At 45.6% G+C, this 23,197-nt stretch overlaps 3 protein-coding genes and 1 long non-coding RNA gene across 5 annotated transcripts; 3 read left to right on the forward strand and 1 right to left on the reverse strand.

The window, feature by feature from the left end:
• The first annotated feature begins 284 nt into the window (after nucleotides 1–284).
• si:dkeyp-51f12.2 (uncharacterized protein LOC100151460 homolog) lies at nucleotides 285–2,633 on the forward strand. The gene is made up of 2 exons (XM_056276351.1): nucleotides 285–601; nucleotides 2,396–2,633. The coding sequence occupies exons 1-2, from the start codon at nucleotides 285–287 to the stop codon at nucleotides 2,631–2,633; spliced, it is 555 nt and encodes a 184-aa protein (XP_056132326.1).
• On the reverse strand, nucleotides 2,591–10,948 carry LOC130109446 (uncharacterized). Its single transcript, XR_008810002.1, has 3 exons — nucleotides 10,880–10,948; nucleotides 3,273–3,316; nucleotides 2,591–2,716 (listed from the first exon to the last, which is right to left on the reverse strand). It is a non-coding gene; the product is annotated as an uncharacterized LOC130109446 (long non-coding RNA).
• On the forward strand, nucleotides 9,470–16,955 carry si:dkeyp-51f12.3 (uncharacterized protein LOC107988041 homolog). Of its 2 annotated transcripts, none has more exons than XM_056276350.1 (5): nucleotides 9,470–9,570; nucleotides 11,228–11,567; nucleotides 12,433–12,586; nucleotides 15,127–15,206; nucleotides 16,534–16,955. In XM_056276350.1, exons 2-5 carry the CDS (start codon nucleotides 11,308–11,310, stop codon nucleotides 16,733–16,735), a joined length of 696 nt encoding a protein of 231 aa, XP_056132325.1. In that variant the 5' UTR covers nucleotides 9,470–9,570; nucleotides 11,228–11,307; the 3' UTR covers nucleotides 16,736–16,955. The 2 variants fall into 2 exon arrangements, with proteins under 2 accessions (XP_056132325.1, XP_056132324.1); XM_056276349.1 differs by lacking the exon at nucleotides 9,470–9,570 and adding an exon at nucleotides 10,617–10,928.
• Nucleotides 16,956–18,132: 1,177 nt separating this feature from the next.
• pcsk9 (proprotein convertase subtilisin/kexin type 9) lies at nucleotides 18,133–23,093 on the forward strand. Its single transcript, XM_056276352.1, has 12 exons — nucleotides 18,133–18,389; nucleotides 18,688–18,879; nucleotides 19,269–19,401; nucleotides 19,529–19,662; nucleotides 19,850–19,991; nucleotides 20,090–20,286; nucleotides 20,505–20,688; nucleotides 20,902–21,078; nucleotides 21,193–21,341; nucleotides 21,466–21,631; nucleotides 22,233–22,402; nucleotides 22,559–23,093. Exons 1-12 carry the CDS (start codon nucleotides 18,204–18,206, stop codon nucleotides 22,754–22,756), a joined length of 2,028 nt encoding a protein of 675 aa, XP_056132327.1. The 5' UTR covers nucleotides 18,133–18,203; the 3' UTR covers nucleotides 22,757–23,093.
• Nucleotides 23,094–23,197: the final 104 nt, after the last annotated feature.

Consider the following 23,197-nt stretch of genomic DNA (forward strand, 5'->3'; position numbering starts at 1 on the left):
AAAATTCCACAAAGTTAATACTTTATCAAAGGAACTTGTAAAGAATATCTGGACAATATGGGATAACCTTTACAGACTTGAAAATAATGGAGAAAATAAATCAAGTAAGATACAATTAGCATGCTTTTTTTTCTTACAATACGGGTTGTTCTTTTAGTGTATGATTGTATGGAAAGTGTACTTCATAACTTGGAAGTCTTTTGAGCAGTATGCGCGTACCAGACTCTACCCGGTAACAGCCTGCAGTTCCAGTAGCCTTCTCAACTCTACGGTTTTCCAATACAATGCCTTCTCTGCACCACGGGGCAATCTTCCTCGGAGTCTTCCTTATAGTGACAGGAGGCTCCACAGCCTTCCTGACCTCGTCCCAGAGCCGTCTGCAGGCCTTCTCCCTCTGTTGCGTGGTATTAGGGGCAGTCATGCTCATTCTGGGGCTTTTTTGGGCTATGAACAGCAAGTCCCATGTTAACTACAGCCATGGGGAATACAACGGGGACTGCCCTCATCACCAATTCAACGACTACCCCAGCTTCGGGGGCCCAGTCTTCTTCCCACCCACAGGGAGCCGCTTCCCGGAGTCCCAGTCGGTGTTTCTACCCAGGTAGGTCATATGACTGAATCAATACCACTCTTTAAAGGGCCATTCAGTGCATGATTCCAATTTCTCATCATCCATTACATGTTTCTTTTTTTTCAATGCTAATTTGGAGCGTGGAAATGTGGCGTGAAAAAGGGGTGCAGAGCTATAACTCTGAATGACGGTTTGTAATCTTTTAGTTTTCACCCACTGATGTGGGACTACCTTGACCACTCTGCTTTACTACGTCACCAGTCGGGGTGGGGCCGCCGGGGGGGGGGGGTATTTCCACAGAAATAAGGCGGCACACCTATATGTTTTTCATTGAAAGCAGTTTGGGAAATTTATCTTGGCTGGCACTGAAATTATGCCCAGTTTTGACACGTTCCAGGTTGAAGGCATGTGGACATGTCACAACTGGTTTCACGAGAGACTGTAGTGTACTGTACATAAGCAGGGGAAATGCAGAAGAAGAAATAAAAAACAGAACAAAATATTTTAAAGCAAGGAAAAGTAGAGAGAAATAAAAGAGAAAACAATGTTATATGAACACAGATAAAGGCGCTGACCAGTTCCAAACCGGAGCAGGTATCAGCAGCTGCAGGCTGAGCACAGGGGCGGATCAAGGAGGCGATTCGGGGGATAGTCACACGGTCACACTAAGAATCCAACAGCAACCCAGTCATGTTGATAAACATGAATAAACGCCTGAATCCAAAACCCAGAGAACTAAAACCTCAATCAGTTCGTCTGGCTACAACGATTATTGATAGATACGCGTTTCATCACTCGTCTAAGTGCCCTCTTCAGTCTCAGCTGACTGCAGTACCCCCCCTATAAACAATACAGTGGCATAACGACTGAAACCAACGATCTGTTTCATACGCAAAATTGCTGTGAGCATTAACTAGAGTTTCAATGGCCATGTGTACTATTCACAGAGGATTTGGGAATGGTTGCAATCACAGTATTGTAAGATGGCGACCCTCTCCATTCAGGGATGGTCATTCCGTCTTAACATAGATGGCCTCTGACTCCCTGTTCAAACCAGCGTCCCTCCCTATTAAGGATGTGATAGGACACGTGATCGGCACGTGTTGTCACCGAATGCATATCATATTGATTTTGTGAGGGCCTGTAATGTTTGAGGTTGCATTTTCAAATGCATTTAATTTGATTGCATCCTGGTTCTATGAGCTCTGAACAAGGTAAACTGCTGGGCAGTCCCACAATCAACTGTTGCCATACTTACAAATTCATTTATGGTGCAGCTCCATGTGTTGAATCTTGATGACATCGCCAGTTCAGGTGACATTTATCTTTTCTGGGCAGATGCTGTTCATGTTCACATGGTCCTATCATCTGCACTGTCCCAGAGAACAAGAGGATAATTCCTTTAGTGAACAGCCTTCCCCTTTCAACACAGCCCAATACCAAGACCAATAAACAACCTTAGCATCCAAGTTCAGCCTTCTGCGCAATCACAGATGTAAAGCCAACTTATCAGAGACATAAAAAGCAAACAAAACCCAATCCTTTGATTTCAATATATTTTCTATAATAATCAACAGCCTTGTAAGATCATACCACGCCAAGTTGTCCTCCACAGATAACGAATTAACGAGATATTCCCCGGCATGAGGCTTAATTCTTCTGTTATGAGAGGGAACGGCATCAGCCATCTAGTGCCTGTTGGCTCCTGCTTGCATCGTACCTACACATCCTTGTCTGCACACGCAGACATTTGTCTTCAGGCTTTAGCATCCTGTCTACATGATGTCTACTTCCACTGTGTGAGATATGTGTTCTTGTGTATAGGACCCAGGAAAGCCAGCAGCGTGGCGCTCGATGTGAGGAATTTGACTACCCTCCCATGGACCCTGGGTGTTACAGTCCATCCAACCATCCTCCTCCCTGGCTTGGACCACCTCCACCCTATGAGGTCGCCATTAAAAGCACCTGTAGCTCTACACATCTTCGGCGTGCATACTCAGACACTCAGCTGGCAACGGAGCCGTTGTTTGGACAGTCAAGAGAGATCAGCTTTGAAGTCTGACACTGGACAATGCACACACATCTATCTATCTCTCTCTTCATCAGGCTGAAGAATGGATAGGCTGGTACCAGGCCTGTAAGCTGCTGAAGAAAAAAAAAACACTCCAGTTGATGGTTTTGGGGAAATATCAGTAGCAAATGACCATAGCAAACGTAGATAAAGGCAAATATTTGCAGCATGCTTCTCTCTGATGGCGACAAATAGATCTAAGCATGTTTCTCCCCACAAAGGTTCTGTGAATATATTACAGACTTAAAACAGTCCCACTTTCTGCAGCAAGATGTTAAGGTAGATCAAGGACGGGTCTAAATGTCTTCAGTTATTTCCTAGTATAAACAAGCCCCAACAAATGCTGTCTTGATGGGGCGATTGGCCAGTTGAAGCCACCAGGACAGCTTCAATAGTCTTCAGCGTAGATTCTGCAACTATCTGAAACTGTATGAGCAATGCAACACCATTCTTCTATAGCAACATTTAGACAATGGGTGTTTTCATGATGGTTGCAGAAAATGTTGACTTGTGTGCTTGCTAGTTTAGACTCTCCCAAACCTTGTGTTGAGATTTGCAGATTGTGACAGCTGTCGCATACAGCTTTGATAATTTCTCACGGGCATCCATCCATTCAGTGACCACTCTTACCCTGTAAGATGCCACTCCCATGTGGATAGATATTCCACTTCCTCCTGTGTGATGAACACAAGAATGGCTTAATTTTAGATTTACATTTTCCTCTAAGAGGTTTAATGGACCTAAAAAAGTGCCAGAAGAGTGCACCCATGTCTTAACAGCTGCCAGATCCCCATGACTGTGATTAAAAAAAAACAACAAAAAAAGCTATTGAGTCTGTAGATGTCTTTCTTTGTGCAACACACATGTATTCTGCTCTTCTCACCGTATAACGCTTTTACAAGAAGAAGTGGATCACTGTCTGTGTTACTTGCACCACTTTTCTGGCAAAACAGCATGTTTAATTAATTGTAAAGAGACAGTTTAAACATCACAACCCAAACATTATATGAATTTCTTTTGGCGGATTGCTTTTTCCACCAAAAGCCTCCTCATGTTTTGGGCTGTTTCAGAGCTGCCTGTCAGTTTTTCCTCGCATCTTAAAGCTAAACACAGATACCTTGGTTGAAAAGTGTGTGTGCATCTACAGTTGCCCCTAGCTGACGATTTCTCAGGTTCCCTCAGATTCTCTCACGCTTCCATGTTAACATGGGTTTAGCAAATGCTCTCTTGAAATTTCAGCAAGTTGATCCTTGTGTATATGTCTCGTTTGCAGCTGCAAAACATACCAAGCAATCTGCACTCTCTCAAAGACACAGAGATGTCTTCAGATTTCAGTGAGCAATGCATTTTTGCATGTGACCCTAAGCATGACGGGATGGTAGCCGTTACATTATCTTACAGGGGCCACAAATATATGGTACGTTTTTGGAAACACCTACTTTCGGTTTATTTTTTGGCATCCATTGCCACTAACTTCCCTGATTTTAGGTTATTTAACAAATCATTGAGAGTCATATGGCCTGATTTGGCCAAAATTAAAAAACGGGGCAGGGTGGGGCAAAGATCCTACCCCCCCCCCACCACTGCTTCTCTTCAACACATCAAAATGCATTGCTAACAAAAGGAGTGGTACATTAAATTATTCATCAGTCTCTTGAATTATATCCTGCACACAATTATCGGCTCTGACATCATCTTTATGAGCACACATATCTTTGTAAAGAGCTATAAAAACCCATTTGCAACAACAAGGGACAATGTGCACTACTGGAACAAGGATGATTAAAACGATTATTGTAACAACCTGTTTCAACACAATAACTATAATTGCTACAGTTAAATGAAGTTCATTATTGTAATAACAACTCTTACAATAACCAATACAGATTTTATTATTTTCTACGTGTGCATACTGTCAGGCTCAAATGGATTTTAACTTCGTCTACTTATTGTTTGTAAGATAGGCTTATCAAATGTGTTCTAGTTCTAGATACATATAAAAAAGTGGAATATCTGTCTTTTGCTTTGTTTAATAAATCAACTACCGAAGTATAAAAATGTACTGTGGGCTCACATCTGTCAACAAGAACTACTCAGAGCCACGGGAAGTTTATTGGCTGCACCATGCCAGTCATGAAGCTCTCATAACCACATTCCTACAACAAAACAGTCTTGGCCAATAAACAAAAACTGTGTGTGTGTGTGTGTGTGTGTGTGTGTGTGTGTGTGTGTGTGTGTGTGTGTGTGTGTGTGTGTGTGTGTGTGTGTGTGTGTGTGCATGAGAGGGGGAGAGAGAGAGAGAGAGAGAGAGAGAGAGAGCGAAAGAGAGTGAGAGTGTGAGATAGAGCGAGAGTGAGAGTGAGAGAGAGAGTGAGAGAGAGTGAGAGATAGTGTGTGAGAGAGAGAGCGAAAGAGAGTGAGAGAGAGTGCGAGAGTGAGAGAGAGAGAGAGAGCGAGAGTGAGAGATAGTGTGTGTGTGTGTGTGTGTGTGAGAGAGAGAGAGAGCGAAAGAGAGTGAGAGAGAGTGCGAGAGTGAGAGAGAGAGAGAGAGAGAGTGAGAGATAGTGTGTGTGTGTGTGAGAGAGAGAGAGAGAGAGAGAGAGAGAGAGAGAGAGCGAGAGTGAGAGATAGTGTGTGTGAGAGAGAGAGAGAGAGCGAAAAAGAGTGAGAGAGTGTGAGATAGAGCGAGAGCGAGAGAGCGAGAGTGAGAGATAGTGTGTGTGTGTGTGAGAGAGAGAGAGAGAGAGAGAGAGAGAGAGAGAGGAGAGAGAGAGCGAAAGAGAGTGAGAGAGAGTGCGAGAGTGAGAGAGAGCGAGAGTGAGAGATAGTGTGTGTGTGTGTGTGTGTGAGAGAGAGAGAGAGAGAGAGAGAGAGTGAGAGATAGTGTGTGTGTGTGTGTGAGAGAGAGAGAGAGAGAGAGAGAGAGAGAGAGAGAGAGAGAGAGAGAGAGCGAAAGAGAGTGAGTGTGAGATAGAGCGAGAGTGTGTGTGTGAGAGAGAGAGAGCGGAAGAGAGTGCGAGAGTGCGAGAGTGAGAGAGAGAGAGAGTGAGAGATAGTGTGTGTGTGTGTGTGTGTGTGTGAGAGAGAGAGAGAGAGAGAGAGAGAGAGAGAGAGAGAGAGAGAGAGAGAGAGAGAGAGAGCGAGAGCGAGAGAGAGTGAGAGAGAGTGCGAGAGTGAGAGAGAGAGAGAGCGAGAGTGAGAGATAGTGTGTGTGTGAGAGAGAGAGAGAGCGAAAGAGAGTGAGAGTGTGAGATAGAGCGAGAGCGAGAGAGCGAGAGTGAGAGATAGTGTGAGAGAGAGAGAGAGAGAGAGAGAGAGAGAGAGTGCGAGAGTGAGAGAGAGAGAGAGAGCGAGAGTGAGAGATAGTGTGTGTGTGTGTGTGTGTGTGTGTGAGAGAGAGAGAGAGAGAGAGAGAGAGAGAGAGAGGGAGAGAGAGAGAGAGAGAGCGAGAGTGAGAGATAGTGTGTGTGTGTGTGTGAGAGAGAGAGAGAGAGAGAGAGAGAGAGAGAGAGAGAGAGAGAGAGAGAGAGAGAGAGAGAGAGAGAGAGAGAGAGAGAGAGAGAGAGAGAGAGTGTGTGTGTGTGTGCTGGGGTCGTCACAACCTGTGCAATTACGAACATTTAACTGACTGGCAAAGCGACATTTTGAGGTGTTTCCGGTGTGTTCTGCGTTGTTAACTGCTGGAAATTTTTTATTTTGGGCCAAAAAAAACAACAAAAACCCCGCTAAAAGTAGCTCACACCGCATCATGTTTTGCTAATTTAATTTAATTTAATTTTATCGGCGATGCCTACAGCGTAACGTAGAGTGTAGAGAGTGTAGGTCTTCCTTAACCAAATGAAAGGCAGCGGCACAGCATAGCGGAGCAGTTTGTCTTCGGGGCGCTCTGCCAGAGCTCCGGATCTAACTGAAGCGTTCGGTTAGGGTTAGCTTAGGTTAAGATTACGTAAATTTAGGTAAAGTTTAGGCAAGTTCAATGAATTTGACTGAAACCCCTTAATTTTTTTTTTGCGTCGTGTAATCAAAAATCAAGTGACCGGTGGAGCAACCGTCAAACTGGAAGCGCCCCGTGCGAAGACTGAGTTGGTAACCCTAGATTTGAGAAACTCTCGCGGGATTTTTAACCTTGCCTTAACCTAACCTTTGCCAGGAAACCCCCACTAAAATCTGTCAAAAATACCAAATTCTAGGCAAGAAAGGGGTTGTTGGCTGGATCAGAACTAAAGACGTTAGCTGGAGCATTAGTTCAATGCCACTTTGACTAGGATGCCACCTCCTGGTTTAATAGTACACCACAGCGTATTAAACCTAAACTCCAGACTGCCCAAAACAAGTTAATCAGGGCTGTGTGGAAGTGACCTCCCCCGTACACATCTTGATTCGGCATATTTTCAGCAGCTTACTTAGCTTCCAGTTGAAAAAAAATAAAGGAGTCATACAAATCAAGTTGGTACTTATCCATCAAATTGGTCACAGCGAGGTCCCCAAATATCTGTCGAACTATATTCGCTTCAGAGAAAATCACAACTATACAACAAGAGGCAGCCCAACAGATTTTTAGTCTTTTTATATTCGAGAGTTCAATGGGCAAAACACCTTTTTATACACGGCTGCAAGCAGTGGTGCCTCCAAGGGGTGCTCAGGGGTGGCCACAGCCACCCTGATACTATGCCTGCATATGCAGAATATGCTCCTGATTATGCATAATATGCCTCTATCTGATATTTTCCATTAGGTGCCGTTCATTTAAATCAATAATGTATATTTTTCATAATAATTAATGTCAAAGAAAATAACAAATGCATAGCCAGGCAGCCAGCCGCTGCGTCACACTCCCTCGTGCACAGTCTGCCTCTGACAGCAGCTTAGCAGCTTCTGTTTCTAGCTAGTTATAGGGGTGCACGACTCTCAAGGTTTTGGAATCGACTCCGACTCTGGTTTAAAATATGAGAATCGATGGAATCGACTCATCAACTCCATAGATTACGTCATATAGGAAGTGATTTTTGGGTCCGTTATGTGCGCCATGGCTCGCATATACCCCATAATGTTTCGTGAGGCAATAAAGCTTATCCAATCAATGATCCCGTCCACTCTTATTTTAAATACTAAAATGATCTATGTTTAATAATGTGTATACATACATGAATCGTCTAACACGTTACAATATATAAAGATACATAACACATTAAAAAGAATTGTTGTGGAACTCAAAATGTTAACTGTACCAGTATTAGTCTATGAACATCAGATATTTAGTAAAATTAACTGTAAAAAAAAAGAAACCAAAGCATTTCAGTATGCGATTCCTTACCTCTCATATTGACAGTTTTCCGCTACCCTATACACTATACTACAACAGCATCATAGAATTCCTGAAATTCTGTCATGGCTTTTGGTTTTGGTGTGCCACCCCAAGATTTTCAGTGGCCCCATTTGGCCACCCCTATGAATAATGTCTGGGGGCGCCACTGGCTGCAATTGAAGGAAATAAACTTCCTGTATCGCTGAAATTCGTTGAAGCAGATAGAAATTTATATATAAATAGGTGATGAAGAAATGGCTAGCAGATAGTCTCTCAAAATAGGGACCTTTCACAAATGAACTCGGAGTCGTCCGTTTATGTTATTTTTGTTATGCAATTAAATGGATATTGTATCTGCACCCGTCGGTCTTGCCGGGCTTGGCACCCCCCCCCCCCCCACACACACACACACACACTTTCCATAAGGATCACAATGGAAATAAGCCTGTGGCTTTATTCTGTAATTTAATCCTTGACAGTGTGTAAGTGTAGGTGATAACTATCTTCAGTTGAAGCATTATTACTTATATTTTATGAATGTCAAATCTATCTATCTATCTATCTATCTATCTATCTATCTATCTATCTATCTATCTATCTATCTATCTATCTATCTATCTATCTATCTATCTATCTATCTATCTATCTATCTATCTATCTATCTATCTATCTATCTATCTATCTATCTATCTATCTATCTATCTATCTATCTATCTATCTATCTATCTATCTATCTATCTATCTATCCAACCTTAACCTAACGGTTATCTACCGCAACTGTGCTGAATCAAGTGCGCATGTGCGAGAGTGCGCAGGCGTTTCGGCATGAGCGTGAAGACCGCTCAAAGGTTAGTGAGTGTCTAGACAAACTTAATTGTTAAGGGTATAAATATCTTATAAATAAAACAATGCTGGTATTTTTATCAGAATGTGTTTATAATGTGTTTATTCATCAAAAAATATTATAATAAGATGTAAATTCTGTTATTTCAATCAAATTCTCTCTTGTTATTTCCATCAGAGTTTCCTTTGTCCCACTTTAGGAAATATGGTTCGGAAAGTGGGACAGTATGATTTGCCTAATGTGGGGCATCAGTCAGGCAAGCGTGTGGAGGGGCCTGGATTGCGCAACAACAGTGGTTATTGACAGGGTTGTAGTCTTCTAATAGACCCTTATAATTTCAGATATCTCAGATATTTCAGAAGTCTCAAACTTGCAGTAAGAGAATGCCCAGCCACCGGCCAGAGGGGCAAACCTCGTTCCTATCATTTGACCAGCGGCGACACATTTTTCTTTCATCACAGAGAAAGGGGGAAAGAACAAGGGGGGGAAAGCAAAAAAATGAAGGAGAAGAAAACTAGACACGTGGACTAGGAAGTTTGTGCAATATGCCAGCATTCATATGGGACCAGAGAGGACCCCCCGGTCCACAGAGGAGGGGGGGTCCGGTGGGTCCCTGAACGCTGTGCAGACAGACGATAATGGCTCCTTGACATGCAAGGACTGCTGGTTTCCAGAAATGAAACGAATAAATGAACAAACGAGCCAATTTCTGCAGGTTGTTGTTTTTACGCCTGTAGGCGTTACAAGTTGTTCAGTCATTACCCACAGTGCAGCGTGTGGTAAGTACTGGTTTTACTCAGGTTCAGGTTTTATGTGTCGCCTCAAGGTTTGATGGATTGCCTTCTAATATGTCTGTTACGGCTGTATCTGTTCCCCGTGTAATGAAATAGAAAACATTTTAATGATTAATGACGAACAGTGCTGATGTGTCTGCCATTTCTTTTATGAGTGTGCTATCCGCTGTTTCTCTTTTGGTTTGATTAGGACACATCCTGGGCATTTCGTAGTGGTACTGGGGGGGGGGGATTTAATGTATTGGCTTCATATTGCAATATAGGTGATGCAAAAAAAAGTCTCCCCACCTGCCGCGCAATGACTGCTGGGATAGGCTCCAGCATCCCCGCGACCCTGAGAGAGGAAAAAAAAGTCTCATATTAGGCTAATTAAGCCTAGATGTAGATGCCGTTCATATTCGTTATGCTGCTTCTCGAGAACAAATGAACCGCCTGTCAGGCTTATTTCCAACGTTGCGTTTACCCTATTTCCACATGCAAACTCAGTTTTAAGTCATCACTTGTGGAAAAATGCCCGTACTTAGTGCTCCACCCCCTGCAGTGCTAATGGGGTTCAACTGAAATAGCATGCTTCGTTCACATACTTTGTTTTTATCATTATTATTACATGCAATCATTTCTTCTTTTTTTTAATCTACTAACATACCCTTACTAACTTGGGGAAGTGATATTGTTCAGACCCGGCCGCAAAAAACCTTTTACCTGTCATGCCAAATTTTGAACCCCCACCCCACCATCCGTGGGGTCGTGGGAACGTACATGCATTCATTGTCAGACTGGCATTCTCATTTCAAGTAAAGAAATGAAAACTATCTAAAGACAGTAAAAATGAATAAATGAAAGCTTCTACAATAGGGGAAGAAAGCGTCCTTCCCACAGTAGACCCGCGGCGTCGCGTTCCCGCGTTCCCAGGAAATCTTTTCTTTTGGGGGACACAAAATCCCACGCCACATCGCTCGTCACCAAAAAGCGTTCCCCGTTAAAACACACTTCCTCCGACCGCGCACAATTCGCAGCTAGATGAAGACCAGCGAATGCCCGACCCACACAGCAACATCAAGCCACATCCCAGTGGTTTTCTTTGCGACAAATAACGTCTCACCGGATATGCATCCACAAAAGAGGAAAAAAGCAGAAGACTAAATTCACACGGGCGCGGTCTGCTCTGACAGACCCAAAATCGCGGACGGGAGGCGTGGACCCACGGAGCGTTTCACACTTTTGAGCTCACCGACGCCACATGGGCATCGGGAGGGAAGCGAAGTTTTATGGAAACAACTGGTTGGTGACACACCTTTCATCCGATGAGCGGCTCTTCCTCCCAACGCGACTCTTTCTTTAAGGTTAGAGAGGATCGACGTTTAGCCTCGCACGCGCGCGCGCGCGCACAGAGCTGATTTGCATGTGCTCCTCGTATAATATAAAGTGTCCGTATGGTTGTACAAAAAAAAAATCACCAAGTCACTTCCCCTTTTGCTTGTGTCCGCGCATGTATAACAGAGAACTGGGTCTCTCTCTCTCTCTCTCCTTTTTCGATATCGCTCACAGACACTCAGCTCGTTAATCAGTTCTCTTTGAAGCTGAACTGAAGTCTCGGAAAAAATTGCCTCATCCTCTCCGTACGGACCTTTGTGTCTTCCAGGCTTGCTGTGGTGGTGGTGGTGGTGGTGAGGTGGAGGTGGAGGTGGAGGTGCAGCCAGATATAAGGGAGCCGCTTCAGCGATGCCGTTCCCGCAGGCCCTGCTGGCTCTGGGACTGGTGCTGGTGATTGTCGGGGTGGTCTTGGCGATGTGTACAAACTCTCCCCAGACCATGCCGCTCTTTGGACTTGGCCTTTGTCTTGTGCTGGGGGGCGTAGGGCTACTTATCACCGGGCTCTGCAATGCCATGAGAAAACTTCAGGTGGCAGTGCCCGGTCACTTCCTCCTGCATCCCCGTACGGGCACACGCTTCAGCCCACACCAGGCCCTGGCCATACAAAGGTACGCACGCACAGTTGGACACATGCACCTGCACAGTGCACACTGACGCTCATGCATACATACAGTGCAATTTTCTTGCATCACTCCCATCACTGTATTCAGACAAAACAGGTTTCTGTTGAGCCACCATACTAAGTTTTTTTCCCCTTGTATAAAATACTAGGTCCCCTTGTATTCACAAAACTACAGTTTGACAAAGAGCAGGGGAATGCACCAAATTGGTCACACATTGAGGATTTGGCAAAAATGAATGTTGTGATTATAGAAGTAGGTCTTAAAGGAAACAGAAGGCCTGCACACACACACACACACACACACACACACACACACACACACACACACACACACACACACACACACACACACACACACACACACACACAAACACACACCAGACAGACTCGTCTGGCCTCGTCTCAGGTAGTCCATTATAGGCTGTAAATTTCAACAACACGGGTTCTGCTCAGTGTCCAGCCCAGTGGCAGAGTGCAGCCAGGACTACAGTTTCCATCATCAAGGCTTTTTTTTCCCTACCACCAGACATTGACCTGGGACATACGGGCTCACATTCACCGGCATTACTAAACTCCTGTGTTTACAAGTGAGATATTAATGATGTGTATTTTTACCAATGATTTTAGATGAAAATGTGGTTTAAGCCATATAAGACCAATTTAAAATTTTGCTTGAAAGATCAGATCCAAGTATGGGATTACTGTTATTTCAAATTAGACAAAACATGGTTTAAAAGGCAATGGCTGTCAAGAGGTCAAAAGTAATCCCTCACACACACACACATACACACACACGCACAGCTCTGTCTCTCTCAGGTTCTCTTTCGCTTTCTCTGTTCCTGCCTATTTAGGAGGTTGGATCGGATTCGAAGAGAGATGTCAGAGGACTCTGTCAGCAGGAGACCTGAACCTGAACCCTCCCTCCCCTCCACCCCACTTCCATGGGATATGGAGCCTCCCCCCTCCTATGACACAGTAATGAAGAGCCAGGAGCATACCCTCCAGGTATAATCTCCAGTCATCTGACGAGCATTTGATAATGGACATTTTTGACCCGTTTGAGCACCTTTGCTTGTATGGGACTCTGCTATAACCTTTGAAGAACTCATTTTATTGACGATAAACTCCTTTCCCACTCTGTGCCTTAAAGGGTAATTTTGGTATTTGGGCCCTATTTTTCCATTATTGGGGATCTGAATGACTATTAGGGACAAAAAAATGTTGGACTTGGTCCAACAAGAACGCTTCAGTAAGCAGCCGCGAAACGGGGCTGCAATGTAATCCTTGGGGGCAATTGCGCCCATCGAGGTACGTCCTCTAAAAATGCTTGTTTTTGCCACTGACAGGCTCAGATTGTTATTAAAAGTGTCTGACCACATTATGGAAAGGATCCCTACAGAGATAGACCCTTTTCCCTTATGTTCGGCTTCTTCCGATATCTGTTGTAACGTCTCTTTTACTGCTGCTACTATTTGCACGCGGGGGGGGGGGTAGTTTCGGATGCAGGTATCTCCAACCTTATAAACAGCGCATTTGCATAACGACCAAAACTGGTGAAACAGGTGATCGGTTTATGAAATCGGCAATCCATTAGGGTTGCCAGCACCACTGGTACTGGGAGCCACGCGGGCTATCGGTATGAAACCGGCGATCAGTTTGGCGATCACTGATCATGCCACTGTATTGTTTATAAGGGTGGGGGGATACCTGCTGTCAGCTAAGACTGAAGAGGTCACTTAGATGAGTGATGACACGTTTCTCTCAATAAACGTGTCCAGATGAACCGATTCAACTTTCTAGGACATTGGGTCTGCAGTGACCATTTTGACCGGGATGACTACTGCCAGCCAAAGAAGCTGGTTCACCCTCCCCTTTCTGTTGCCCCTCTCTCACCCGCTCTCTCTCCTCATTCTCGCTTCAATTCCTAGGTGCTCTTCATCCATATGCTCTGGCCAAATAAATAAAGGTGGCCACCGAATTCCAATGCGGCATCCACATTGTCGAAATCAGCTAAATATTCAGCCATGACTTTGGAAATAAATTGCTGCTAGCAGTTCCTCTATGTCTCAGGCTATGCTACCTCAAATGGGGGGGTCTCTTTCTCTTCAATAAGAGCTTGTTTCTTCCTGGAGACCAATGGTCTCATGGTTTGGAGGGATCTCTTTCTCTTACAAAAAGCTCCCTTTTCTTCCTGGAGACCAATGTTGCATGTCTTTTGCCACTGAGTTAGGGGATTAGTGTCAATAAATTTGGTTCAATGTCTTGAAATCAAGGTCAGATTTGGACGTTAATGGACCCACTGAAGTCTGTCTGTGTGACCTACTACTGTGCCTATGCAATACTAAAACATGTCCTGTTTACCCAGCTATACAAGTTTTTATATGCATGTCTGTACATTTGTCTAATCATAACCTTGCAGAAGACTTACTGACACCGTATTGCAAAGCGAAGTGCCTTGTCGACAACAGAATGTTAACAGTACTGTGTTACTCTACCAGGGTTGTGTCTGCTGTTTGAAGGACCAACCAGTGTTTGCATTATGTTTTGATGTTACTATAAACTTGAGTTAATGAATAGCATCAATCTGTCCGTGGGTGGTGTTGCTTGTCAGTCATGATGGATTTTTTGTTTATGTACCCAAAAGCCCAAGACCTTAAGATGAGAGAAATGTTTACTTAGCGACAATGTGCTTCCTTACCCAATACTCTGCAAACAGCAATGGTAACAGGCGACATTTTGTCCATTGGGATACCACAGAGTCACAATATCAGTCAGAGGGTAGAGAGAGAGAGAGAGAGAGAAAATTGTGAACCTTTTTTTGTCTGCAACTTGAAGCAAGGTGACCGATTGGGTGCGTGAGCACGTGCACACACACACACACACACACACACACACACACACACACACACACACACACACACACACACACACACACACACACACACACACCAACTTGCAATTCTAGACCCTCCCACCCCCACCTCTCCCTGCCAGCGCAGGCTGTCTGCAGGCTGTAATATGCAGCAGAGTGGAACCCTAACCTGGTTTTCTCCTCCCTCACCTTCAAACCCTGACAAAAAGAACATAAAACTCCTATACACTGGACAAAACACCACGGTGGTTTGACCGGCAGACGGATAGTTCAGCGACAGGCTGCCATTTTATAAGGCTGGTTCTCCAGTGTGCAGGGAGGAGGCCTGGATTGTCCAACGTTGACCCCCTGGTCGTGGCGATGGTAGAGGGGAAGCCATACCGCTATGGATTAATAGTGGCGGGGCTGTGTGTGGCTGCGGTTGGCTTATTCATCATGGTTCAAGAACGACCACACATCTACGGCACTCTGTGTGCTCTGGGTGTGATCATGGTGGTTATTGGGACTGCATGGAGTTTGTGCCAGTGCTATCCAAAGGTAGATACAGATTTTCTGAGACGGACAGAGGAAAAAAGCGTGTGCCTTTCATTAGGTAGTATGTAACTGCCATTTGTGTGTGTGTGTGTGTGTGTGTGTGTGTGTGTGTGTGTGTGTGTGTGTGTGTGTGTGTTAGGTCATGTTGGTCCCACAAAACGAGGAAGAGAAGAGGTTTGAAGACTCTGTATATAGTTCAGCTGAGGCAAAGCAACGAAGGTATCATTGAGCATACACACATGCATGCACGTGCACATGCACACACACACACACACACACACACACACACACACACATGCAGAATGCCCTATTAGCTGATGTGCAGTGAGAGTTCAGTCAGGCTGTTCTGTGGTACTCCTGTTTCTCAGGGAATAAACACTGAGACAGTCGTAACTTTCTCTCAACACTGTTATTATGTAAACAGGAAAATTAAGGATGATGTGCAGCAGAGGGAGAGGGTGTCAAGTATATTTGTATCGCCCAAATTCAGAAGGTAGTCCTGAAGGGCTTTACAATCAGTACAATATTAGACAGTACACAACGTACAACACTCTCCATCCTTGGAGCCTAAACTTGAACGAGGAAACACTCCACAAGAAAAACCTTATCAGGAAAATAAATATGGGAGAAACCTCAGGAAGAGCAGCAGAGGATCGGCCACAAAAAGATAGCCACAAAGAAAAACACCCTGGCCACTTTTATCTTCTGCAGAAAAAGAGATGGAGGAAAACTCCTCTCGATCTACCAAACACTGAACCTCTCCATCGTCCTGGAGAGGGGAAAACACAGAACAACCGTTTGCCGTCTTTGCACACTTTTTATACCCTGACACCTGCTGTCTGTGGCCAATCAGGGAGGGCCTGGGTAATGAATACCGATTGGACAAAGGTGGCATCAATATTCCCTCAACTGGTGCTGCTTTGTACTAAAGCCATTTCGGGGGGGGGGGGGCAGTACACGTCTTAAAGGTCAGGCAGGTCAGGGAATTAAAGTCCCCCTATAGCAGAAACCTGGATGAGAGAAGACTAAGAGCAAACATATCAAACATTACCAGCGATATGAATGTTGAGCAGATGAGGGAGAGGAATGTGCACCTTCCTCTCAGCATGCATAACATATAGTATTAGAAATGGAGGGAGGAGGCTCCATGACAGTGTCAAATGCACAGAATACACAAAAATAACAGTTATAATGTAGCGTTATAGATTACTCAGAGCAAGGTAGTGTAGAGGACATGCATGGGGTGTGGGAGGATAAGCTGTGAGGAAAGGGGGAGGCAGATCAAAGGGGGGAGTCATGGAGGTTGGAGAAGTACGAGGAAGATCTACGCGATCGAAACATTGCCCTATAAAATAGCTTTTGGGAGCAATTGAATGTGCAGACCTTACTCTTTCATAACAATATTTTGACCCTATTGCATGACCTTTTTCATGACCTTGACCCAATTAGTCACTGCTAGAAAAAAAGTCAGCGTACTAAAGAGAACCTACAATAAAGAAATGAGTAACAAGTCAACACCTGCAATGTCTCTATAAAATGTCCTCAGTTCTGCCGAGGCTCTGCCCAGGTTCAGTGGTGAGGAGGCAGACAGCCGTCTCCTCAACAAGGCCCTGAGCAGCCGCTGTCACAGCTGCCCCACGCTGCACCTGCTAGCACAGCCTGACCAGGACCTCCCAGCCGGGGACGTGCCACTGGACCGGAGGAGAGCGCCCTATCTGCTGGCTCAGGTCCCCGAAGAGCTGCCCTAAGAGAAGGATGTTGAGGGGATCCCTCCTATAATATATATTTTTTCCCACCTGACCTTTGTGATAAGCTTGAGCGTCACTTCAACTGTGACCGTTTTTGTATGTTTATACTGACAGAAGTGTAATATTACAACATGTTGGAAGCTCTGTTAATTTGCCCAGTTATCCCCCCCCATCCCATCTTGCCACCGTGAAACGCTAAATAAAAACATCTGCCGAGGTACTTCCAGAAGATGGCACTATTTGATAATCCCTAATTTGATTGTGAATGTGTGCGCGCGCGTGCGTGCGTGCGTGCGTGTTTTCTACACTCGCTGACCTCCAAAATCTCGAACCATCCACCTCATGTGGACATTTTGGCACAGGGTTATTTCTGGGCTATGGGGTTAGAGTTAGGGTTACGGATACACTTGGGGTTATGGATAGGTTTGGCTGGGGTATTAGAATCGGGTTCAGGGTCAGGGTCGGCGTTCATTTTAGGGTTGGTGTTAGTGAAATACGATTCTGACTCTAATTTCTTTTGTCTCCGCGAGATAGGTGAATATGTATGTGTGTGATTTTGCATGCGCGCCTATGAGAGACAGGAAAACAAAGAGAGAAGAAGAGGAGGAAAAAGAGGAAGAGAGAGAGAGAGAGAGAGAGAGGCAGAGAGAAGAAAGAATGGGAGAGGAAGAGGAAGAGTAGATCTATGTTACCCGGTATCTCGGCCAATGAGCTAGGCGCGCGCGCCTCGCAGCCTGCAGCGCACCTCAGGACCACGTCTGCACAAACCTCACAGATACATATGAACACACCAAGAGGAGACGGGATGCCATCGTTTCATTCCGTCGATGGATTTTGATGTGCCCTTCTCTGCAGAAGGGCCCACGTGTCAGGTCGGGGATCAGTTGCTGTACCTTCCATCGTCCCAACATGGGTGCTGGTTGAGCAGCGTGTGCGCATTGGCACACATCGTATCCATCGTGCCGATGCTTGCGTTGAAATGCAACTGTTACGAATTGAATACAGTTGACCCGGAAGCAACACACTGTATTCTCTCACAGGGCATTCTGCTGTGGCAGGACAGCGTCCAGATGCAAGTGGGTTTGTAACTGGGCTACCCCCCTCGACCATGAAACATGACTCCACACCAGGCGCACACTGAGGTGTTTTCCACGGAGGAGACTCATTCGATACAAACGCGGTGGCGTGAGCCACGGAGACGTCACCAGTCCCCGCCTAGAACTAGAGAATCAATTGTTAGACGTTTCTTGATATGAGGAGATCTCAGCGTGTTGCAGCACTCATCCCACTGTTTGCCAAAAAAAGAAAGAAAGAAAGATGCAAGGCTGACAGAAAACCAAAACCGCCGGGCAAAGATCGAAGATCTTCACGACATTAGAGAATTTCTTGCGAGTGTATCTGCGTGATTTCATCGTTATCCTCTAAACTCTGCTTGCGATCATTTGAGGATTGTTATTTTTTTGTAAGGATGCGTGGTCCTCTAGTCTTGGTTGGCCGGGCGCTCTGTTTATGCGCGTCCCTGGCTCTGGCCGTGAGCGCGCACGACGACTCAGGGCAGGACGAGATGAGGCTGGATCTGATCCATCACCACCAGGACGGACCTCAGCCCAAGGCCGGACCGGAGCCCTCCGCCGAGTTCCTCAGGTGCAACAAGGTAGTTTTGAACGCCGTCTCTCTCCTGTAGCAACGCACTCGTATCAGTCTCCACTTGCACGTCACTGATCCATCACCCGCCATGCAGTTTCCACAAACAATATAACATGAGCGCACGACGGATCTGAAGCAATGATCTGCCGCTCCCTCTCTTATACCCACTCAGCTTTTATTGTGGAGGGGGGCTTATGGCAAATGGTATCAAATGGTATACGGTTACCTTGTTTTCACAACCACCCCGGTCTCTTGTTTTGTAAATGTGGACTGTACATGTGTATGTTCTGTGTACTGCACTCAAGGCGGCATGGCGTATGCCAGGTCAGTACCTGGTCGTCCTGCGTGAAGGGACACATGAGTCCCATGTACAAAGGACCATGAGGGGCCTACGAGCCAAGGCAGCCAGGAGAGGATATCTGCTGGAGATCCTCAACACCTACTCGGGCGCTTTCCACGGCTTTCTGGTCAAGATGAACAGCGACATGCTCCAGATGGTAATGCCCGGCATCCAGCTCCTGCGATCATGTCATGCATCTCGGGTATCTTATGGACCATGTTGGCAACTGGTGTCGTGGAGATGTCATGTGCCATGGAGGGCCATGTGTATGTAGGTTTTACTTTCCCACCCAACACTACACCAGCTGATTTCACTCATTACCTCATCTTTCACCAGACAGAGACCTATGAAATCAGATGGTGAAGGGTTGGGGGTGGAAAGAAAATTTGCATCCACATGTTTTTCCATGGCACATGGTTGAATAACACTGATAATGCCTGTCTGGCCCCTTAACTCCTCATCCAAGCCAAGAATTTTTCTTTTTGCTTCAGGATGAAGAACAGTGTGATCATACCTTTGACTTAACTTTAACTCTTTTCTTACCAGGCAGTCAAGCTACCTCACGTGGATTACATTGAGGAGGACTCATTTATTTTTGCGCAGAATGTCCCCTGGAACCTTCAGAGGTTACTACAGCCTCACAGTGATACTTCTGACACTGAGAAATACAGACCACCCAGTGAGTGTTTCCCCTTCCCAAAAAACACCACCATCACCACCACGTTTCTATCTCACACACAGGTACAGCTTATGTACATGGCAGAAAGATGTTCTGGGTCAACACATCATCTCTGGTCCTCTTCTAGATGCTGAAGGGATGGCAGAGGTGTATCTGATGGATGGCAGTGTTCAGAGTTCTCACAGAGAGATTGAAGGCCAGGTTCTTGTCACCGACTTCAACGATGTCCCTGAGGAGGATGGAGTCAGAGTTCACAGACAGGTCTAACATGCATGCACACACACACAGACCCAGACACTGAGAAAGAAAGGTAATAGTTACCCTTTGGCTTATTTTCCCAGTGTAACTCAATAACAAGCCATATACACATTTAACAAGTGCAACAAATTAGTGCTCTCTACCATTTCATGACTCCTCAGTGGGGTGCACCACTTGCTCTGTTCTGCAGGACAGCCAGTGTGACAGTCATGGTACACACATTGCTGGCGTTGTGAGTGGGTGGGACTCTGGCATTGCGAGGGGAGCCAGCATTAACCAAGTACGTGTGCTCAACTGTCAGGGAAAAGGGACTGTCTCAGGAGCTCTGGCAGGTATTGCTCCTTCAAACATTGTATTTCTTACTAGTTATTATTTTTCTGTCCAATACTGTCTTACCCGACCGGGTAAACCTTCCTATGTTCTCTTCCAGGCATGGAATATATCCGAGCAACTCTACTGGCCCGTCCAGTGAGTTCAGTGGTTGTTTTGCTGCCTTTTATTGGTGGGTTCAGCCGCTCGTTGAATGCAGCATGCCGGGAGATGGTGGCTAACAGGGCCGTGGTCATTGCGGCAGCAGGGAACTTCAGAGATGATGCCTGCCTCTACTCCCCAGCTTCAGAGCCGGAGGTGTCGCGTAACACACACACACACACACACGCATGCATATGGACATGCACGCACACATGCATGCATGCACACACCCGTGCACACACATAAATGCCATTTTGTGGTCCCTTTTATTCGAAGATATGCATATACATAAGCAAAACACGGTCAAGTGGACGATGTCCCTGTCATCTAACTGCCCCTGTTCTCCAACTGTCCCTGTCCTCTTGTGTCTGAAGGTGATCACCATTGGAGCTGTTAACTCTGCAGACCAGCCCATGTCATTGGGAGCAGGTGGCACCAACCTCGGCCGTTGCGTTGATCTGTTTGCGCCAGGCGATGACATTGTTAGTGCCAGTAGTGACTGCAGCACTTGTTTCACCTCCAGCAGTGGAACCTCCCAGGCTGCTGCCCATGTCGCTGGTACACACACAAACACACACACACACACACACACACACACACACACACACACACACACACACACACACACACACACACACACACACAATACATTTAACCCACCTCCTGGTCTACACTGTAAGAGTATCAAGGATTTAATATACCTGTAATAGTTTGTTTTTCTATGAATATTATATAGGTGGTATGGTTTTTCTTTTGTCCATATCTTCACAGGTATAGCAGCTGTGATCCTGTCTTCTAGTCCTAATGCATCATCAGTGCAGATTCTCCAAAACTTGCTGCGCTATTCTGTCAGCAACACTATCAATCCCCTCTCTCTGGCTGAAAAACACAGACTAACTACTCCAAACCTGGTGGCAGCCATGCCTCCTATGGCAACCAACAACACAAGTCAGTCACTAACTCACTCACACTGACAGTACAGAGTACAGGGCATTTGCTTGGAACATGTTCTGTATGTCAGTGAGGTTATTAGTGTGTGTGTGTGTGTGCGTGTGTGTGTAGATGGGGAGCTTTTGTGTCGGTCAGTGTGGTCTGACAGGTCAGGAGTCATGACTGCTGACAGGGCAATGATTCGCTGTCATCGAGGCGAGGAGATGATGGGATGTACCAGCTATGCCCCTGATGGGGTCCGCATGGGAGAAGCCATAATCGTGAGTTCAAATGGACTTTTCGTAGCAAATGACTTTGATTCTGAAGTCTCATCCGAAAGCCAAAGGAAAGTCAGCCATTTGGATAAAAGAGAAGCCGATAGACCTTCTTCTCCATGTGTTACAGGAAAACGGTGGACAGGTGGATTGTGTGGCCCTTAATGGCCCGGGTGGTAAAGGAGTATACGCAGTGGCCCGCTGCTGTGCCACAGTTGGTCTACAGTGTCAGGTCCATGATAGTCCTGAACCTGGGAAAGATGCTGAGTGTGTCAGCTCACACCACCACCTGACTGGTAAGATGACCCAGTCTGGGAAGAAGACATGGTCCTTGCTTGCATGAATTAGACCTGTTGCGTTATTGCTATTGCCTGGTTCACACGGTGAAGCCGGGTGCACAGCTGGTGCTATTCTGATATGTAGTGTTTGTGGGGCTGAGCCGAGCTGGAGAAGTCACCCTGTGCTCACTCAGCAGCTTTTCTGGCTACGGCATGATTCATTTACTCAGTACTAGCCTTCCACATGAAATTAAAAACAAAAGGAAACAGCAAGAAGGAAGATATAATCCCAGCTAATATAATTACTAAGAGAAAATTGTCTCTGATGTTAATAATGTGTATGCTGTTCTCAGCTCTTAAACATTATCCCTGCAATGATCACCGATTGTGTATTACTGCAGCTCTTTATCTGAAAAAGGAAACGCATATGTGAGATTTTTGGGTTCATCACAATGTTGTTATGTCAGTACATTATATCAGTTTAATTGACACTATCTGAGATGACTAGGTGTGGGTCTGGGTCATGTAATCTGCGTTGAGCTTCCGATAGATTTCTTTTTTCAACAGTTATTAAATTGGTATGCAAGTTTACCTTGGCGCATGGCTTGTCCTTCCTCAGGCTGCAGCTCTCAGTCCATTGCTGAAGTGCTGCCTGACTCACGCCCTCTGCACAGTGAACCTAAGAGGTGTGTAGGTACCGAGGGGATGATGACCTCAAATGCGGTGTGCTGCCATGCTCCTCAACTGGAATGCCGCCTGCTGGAGCACATAACAACAGATAAAGAGCAGGTGTGCATTTATTTCAACACATCCATCAGCAGAACTGTGTGTGCATAACAGTTATCATTGTCTTGCAACCCCTTTGATATTATGTCACTTACTTCCTTCCCGTGCCCCCCCCCCACCCACCTTCTCATTGATGCCTTCTCTCCCAATCGCTCTCAGGCAGAAGTCTCCTGTCCTTCTGGTTGGACTTTGACAGACTGTAGCGCCGTCTCTCGAGGCTCTGCCTTACGGGGGCCACTTGCCAAGGGGAACAGCTGCCTGGTGCAGAGTGCTGCTGGGGGGGATGGAGCAGTTGGCGTTGCAACCTGCTGTCGCATCGGACAATCACAGCAGTCTGCCATCTCTCCTCAGCGATAGGCTCTTCTCCCTATCACACCCAACACCTCAGAAATAGAAAATTAGGTTGATGTCATCCCCTTCATCAGACACGGGAATACACCTCGTTTACTCACTTTTCCCTCAGAGAGTTCAGCACAGCTGCAGAACATCTCTGGACATACTTTATTAACGTTGTCACAGTATGTTTTTGTAAGCATATTGTAGTGTTGTGTAAGTCTAATGAAGATTGCCTTCGCTTGCACCTGTATATTGTTTTACTAGCTAGCGTAGTGTGAACTGTTCATGCACTCAAAATTATTCCTACTTGAGAGAACAATAGTTTTGTATCTTTATAGAAGATTTCCAATAAAGTAATTTTCAGTAAAGTGTCACTTTTGTTTGAACAAATATGTATACCACCATAACCTGATGATCTAATTTTATGAATTGACCAGGTGTCCTCAGGTCAGAGGGATTATC

The sequence above is a fragment of the Lampris incognitus genome, chromosome 3 (genome assembly GCF_029633865.1).
Source record: "Lampris incognitus isolate fLamInc1 chromosome 3, fLamInc1.hap2, whole genome shotgun sequence".
In the NCBI taxonomy this organism is placed as follows: Eukaryota; Metazoa; Chordata; class Actinopteri; order Lampriformes; family Lampridae; genus Lampris; species Lampris incognitus.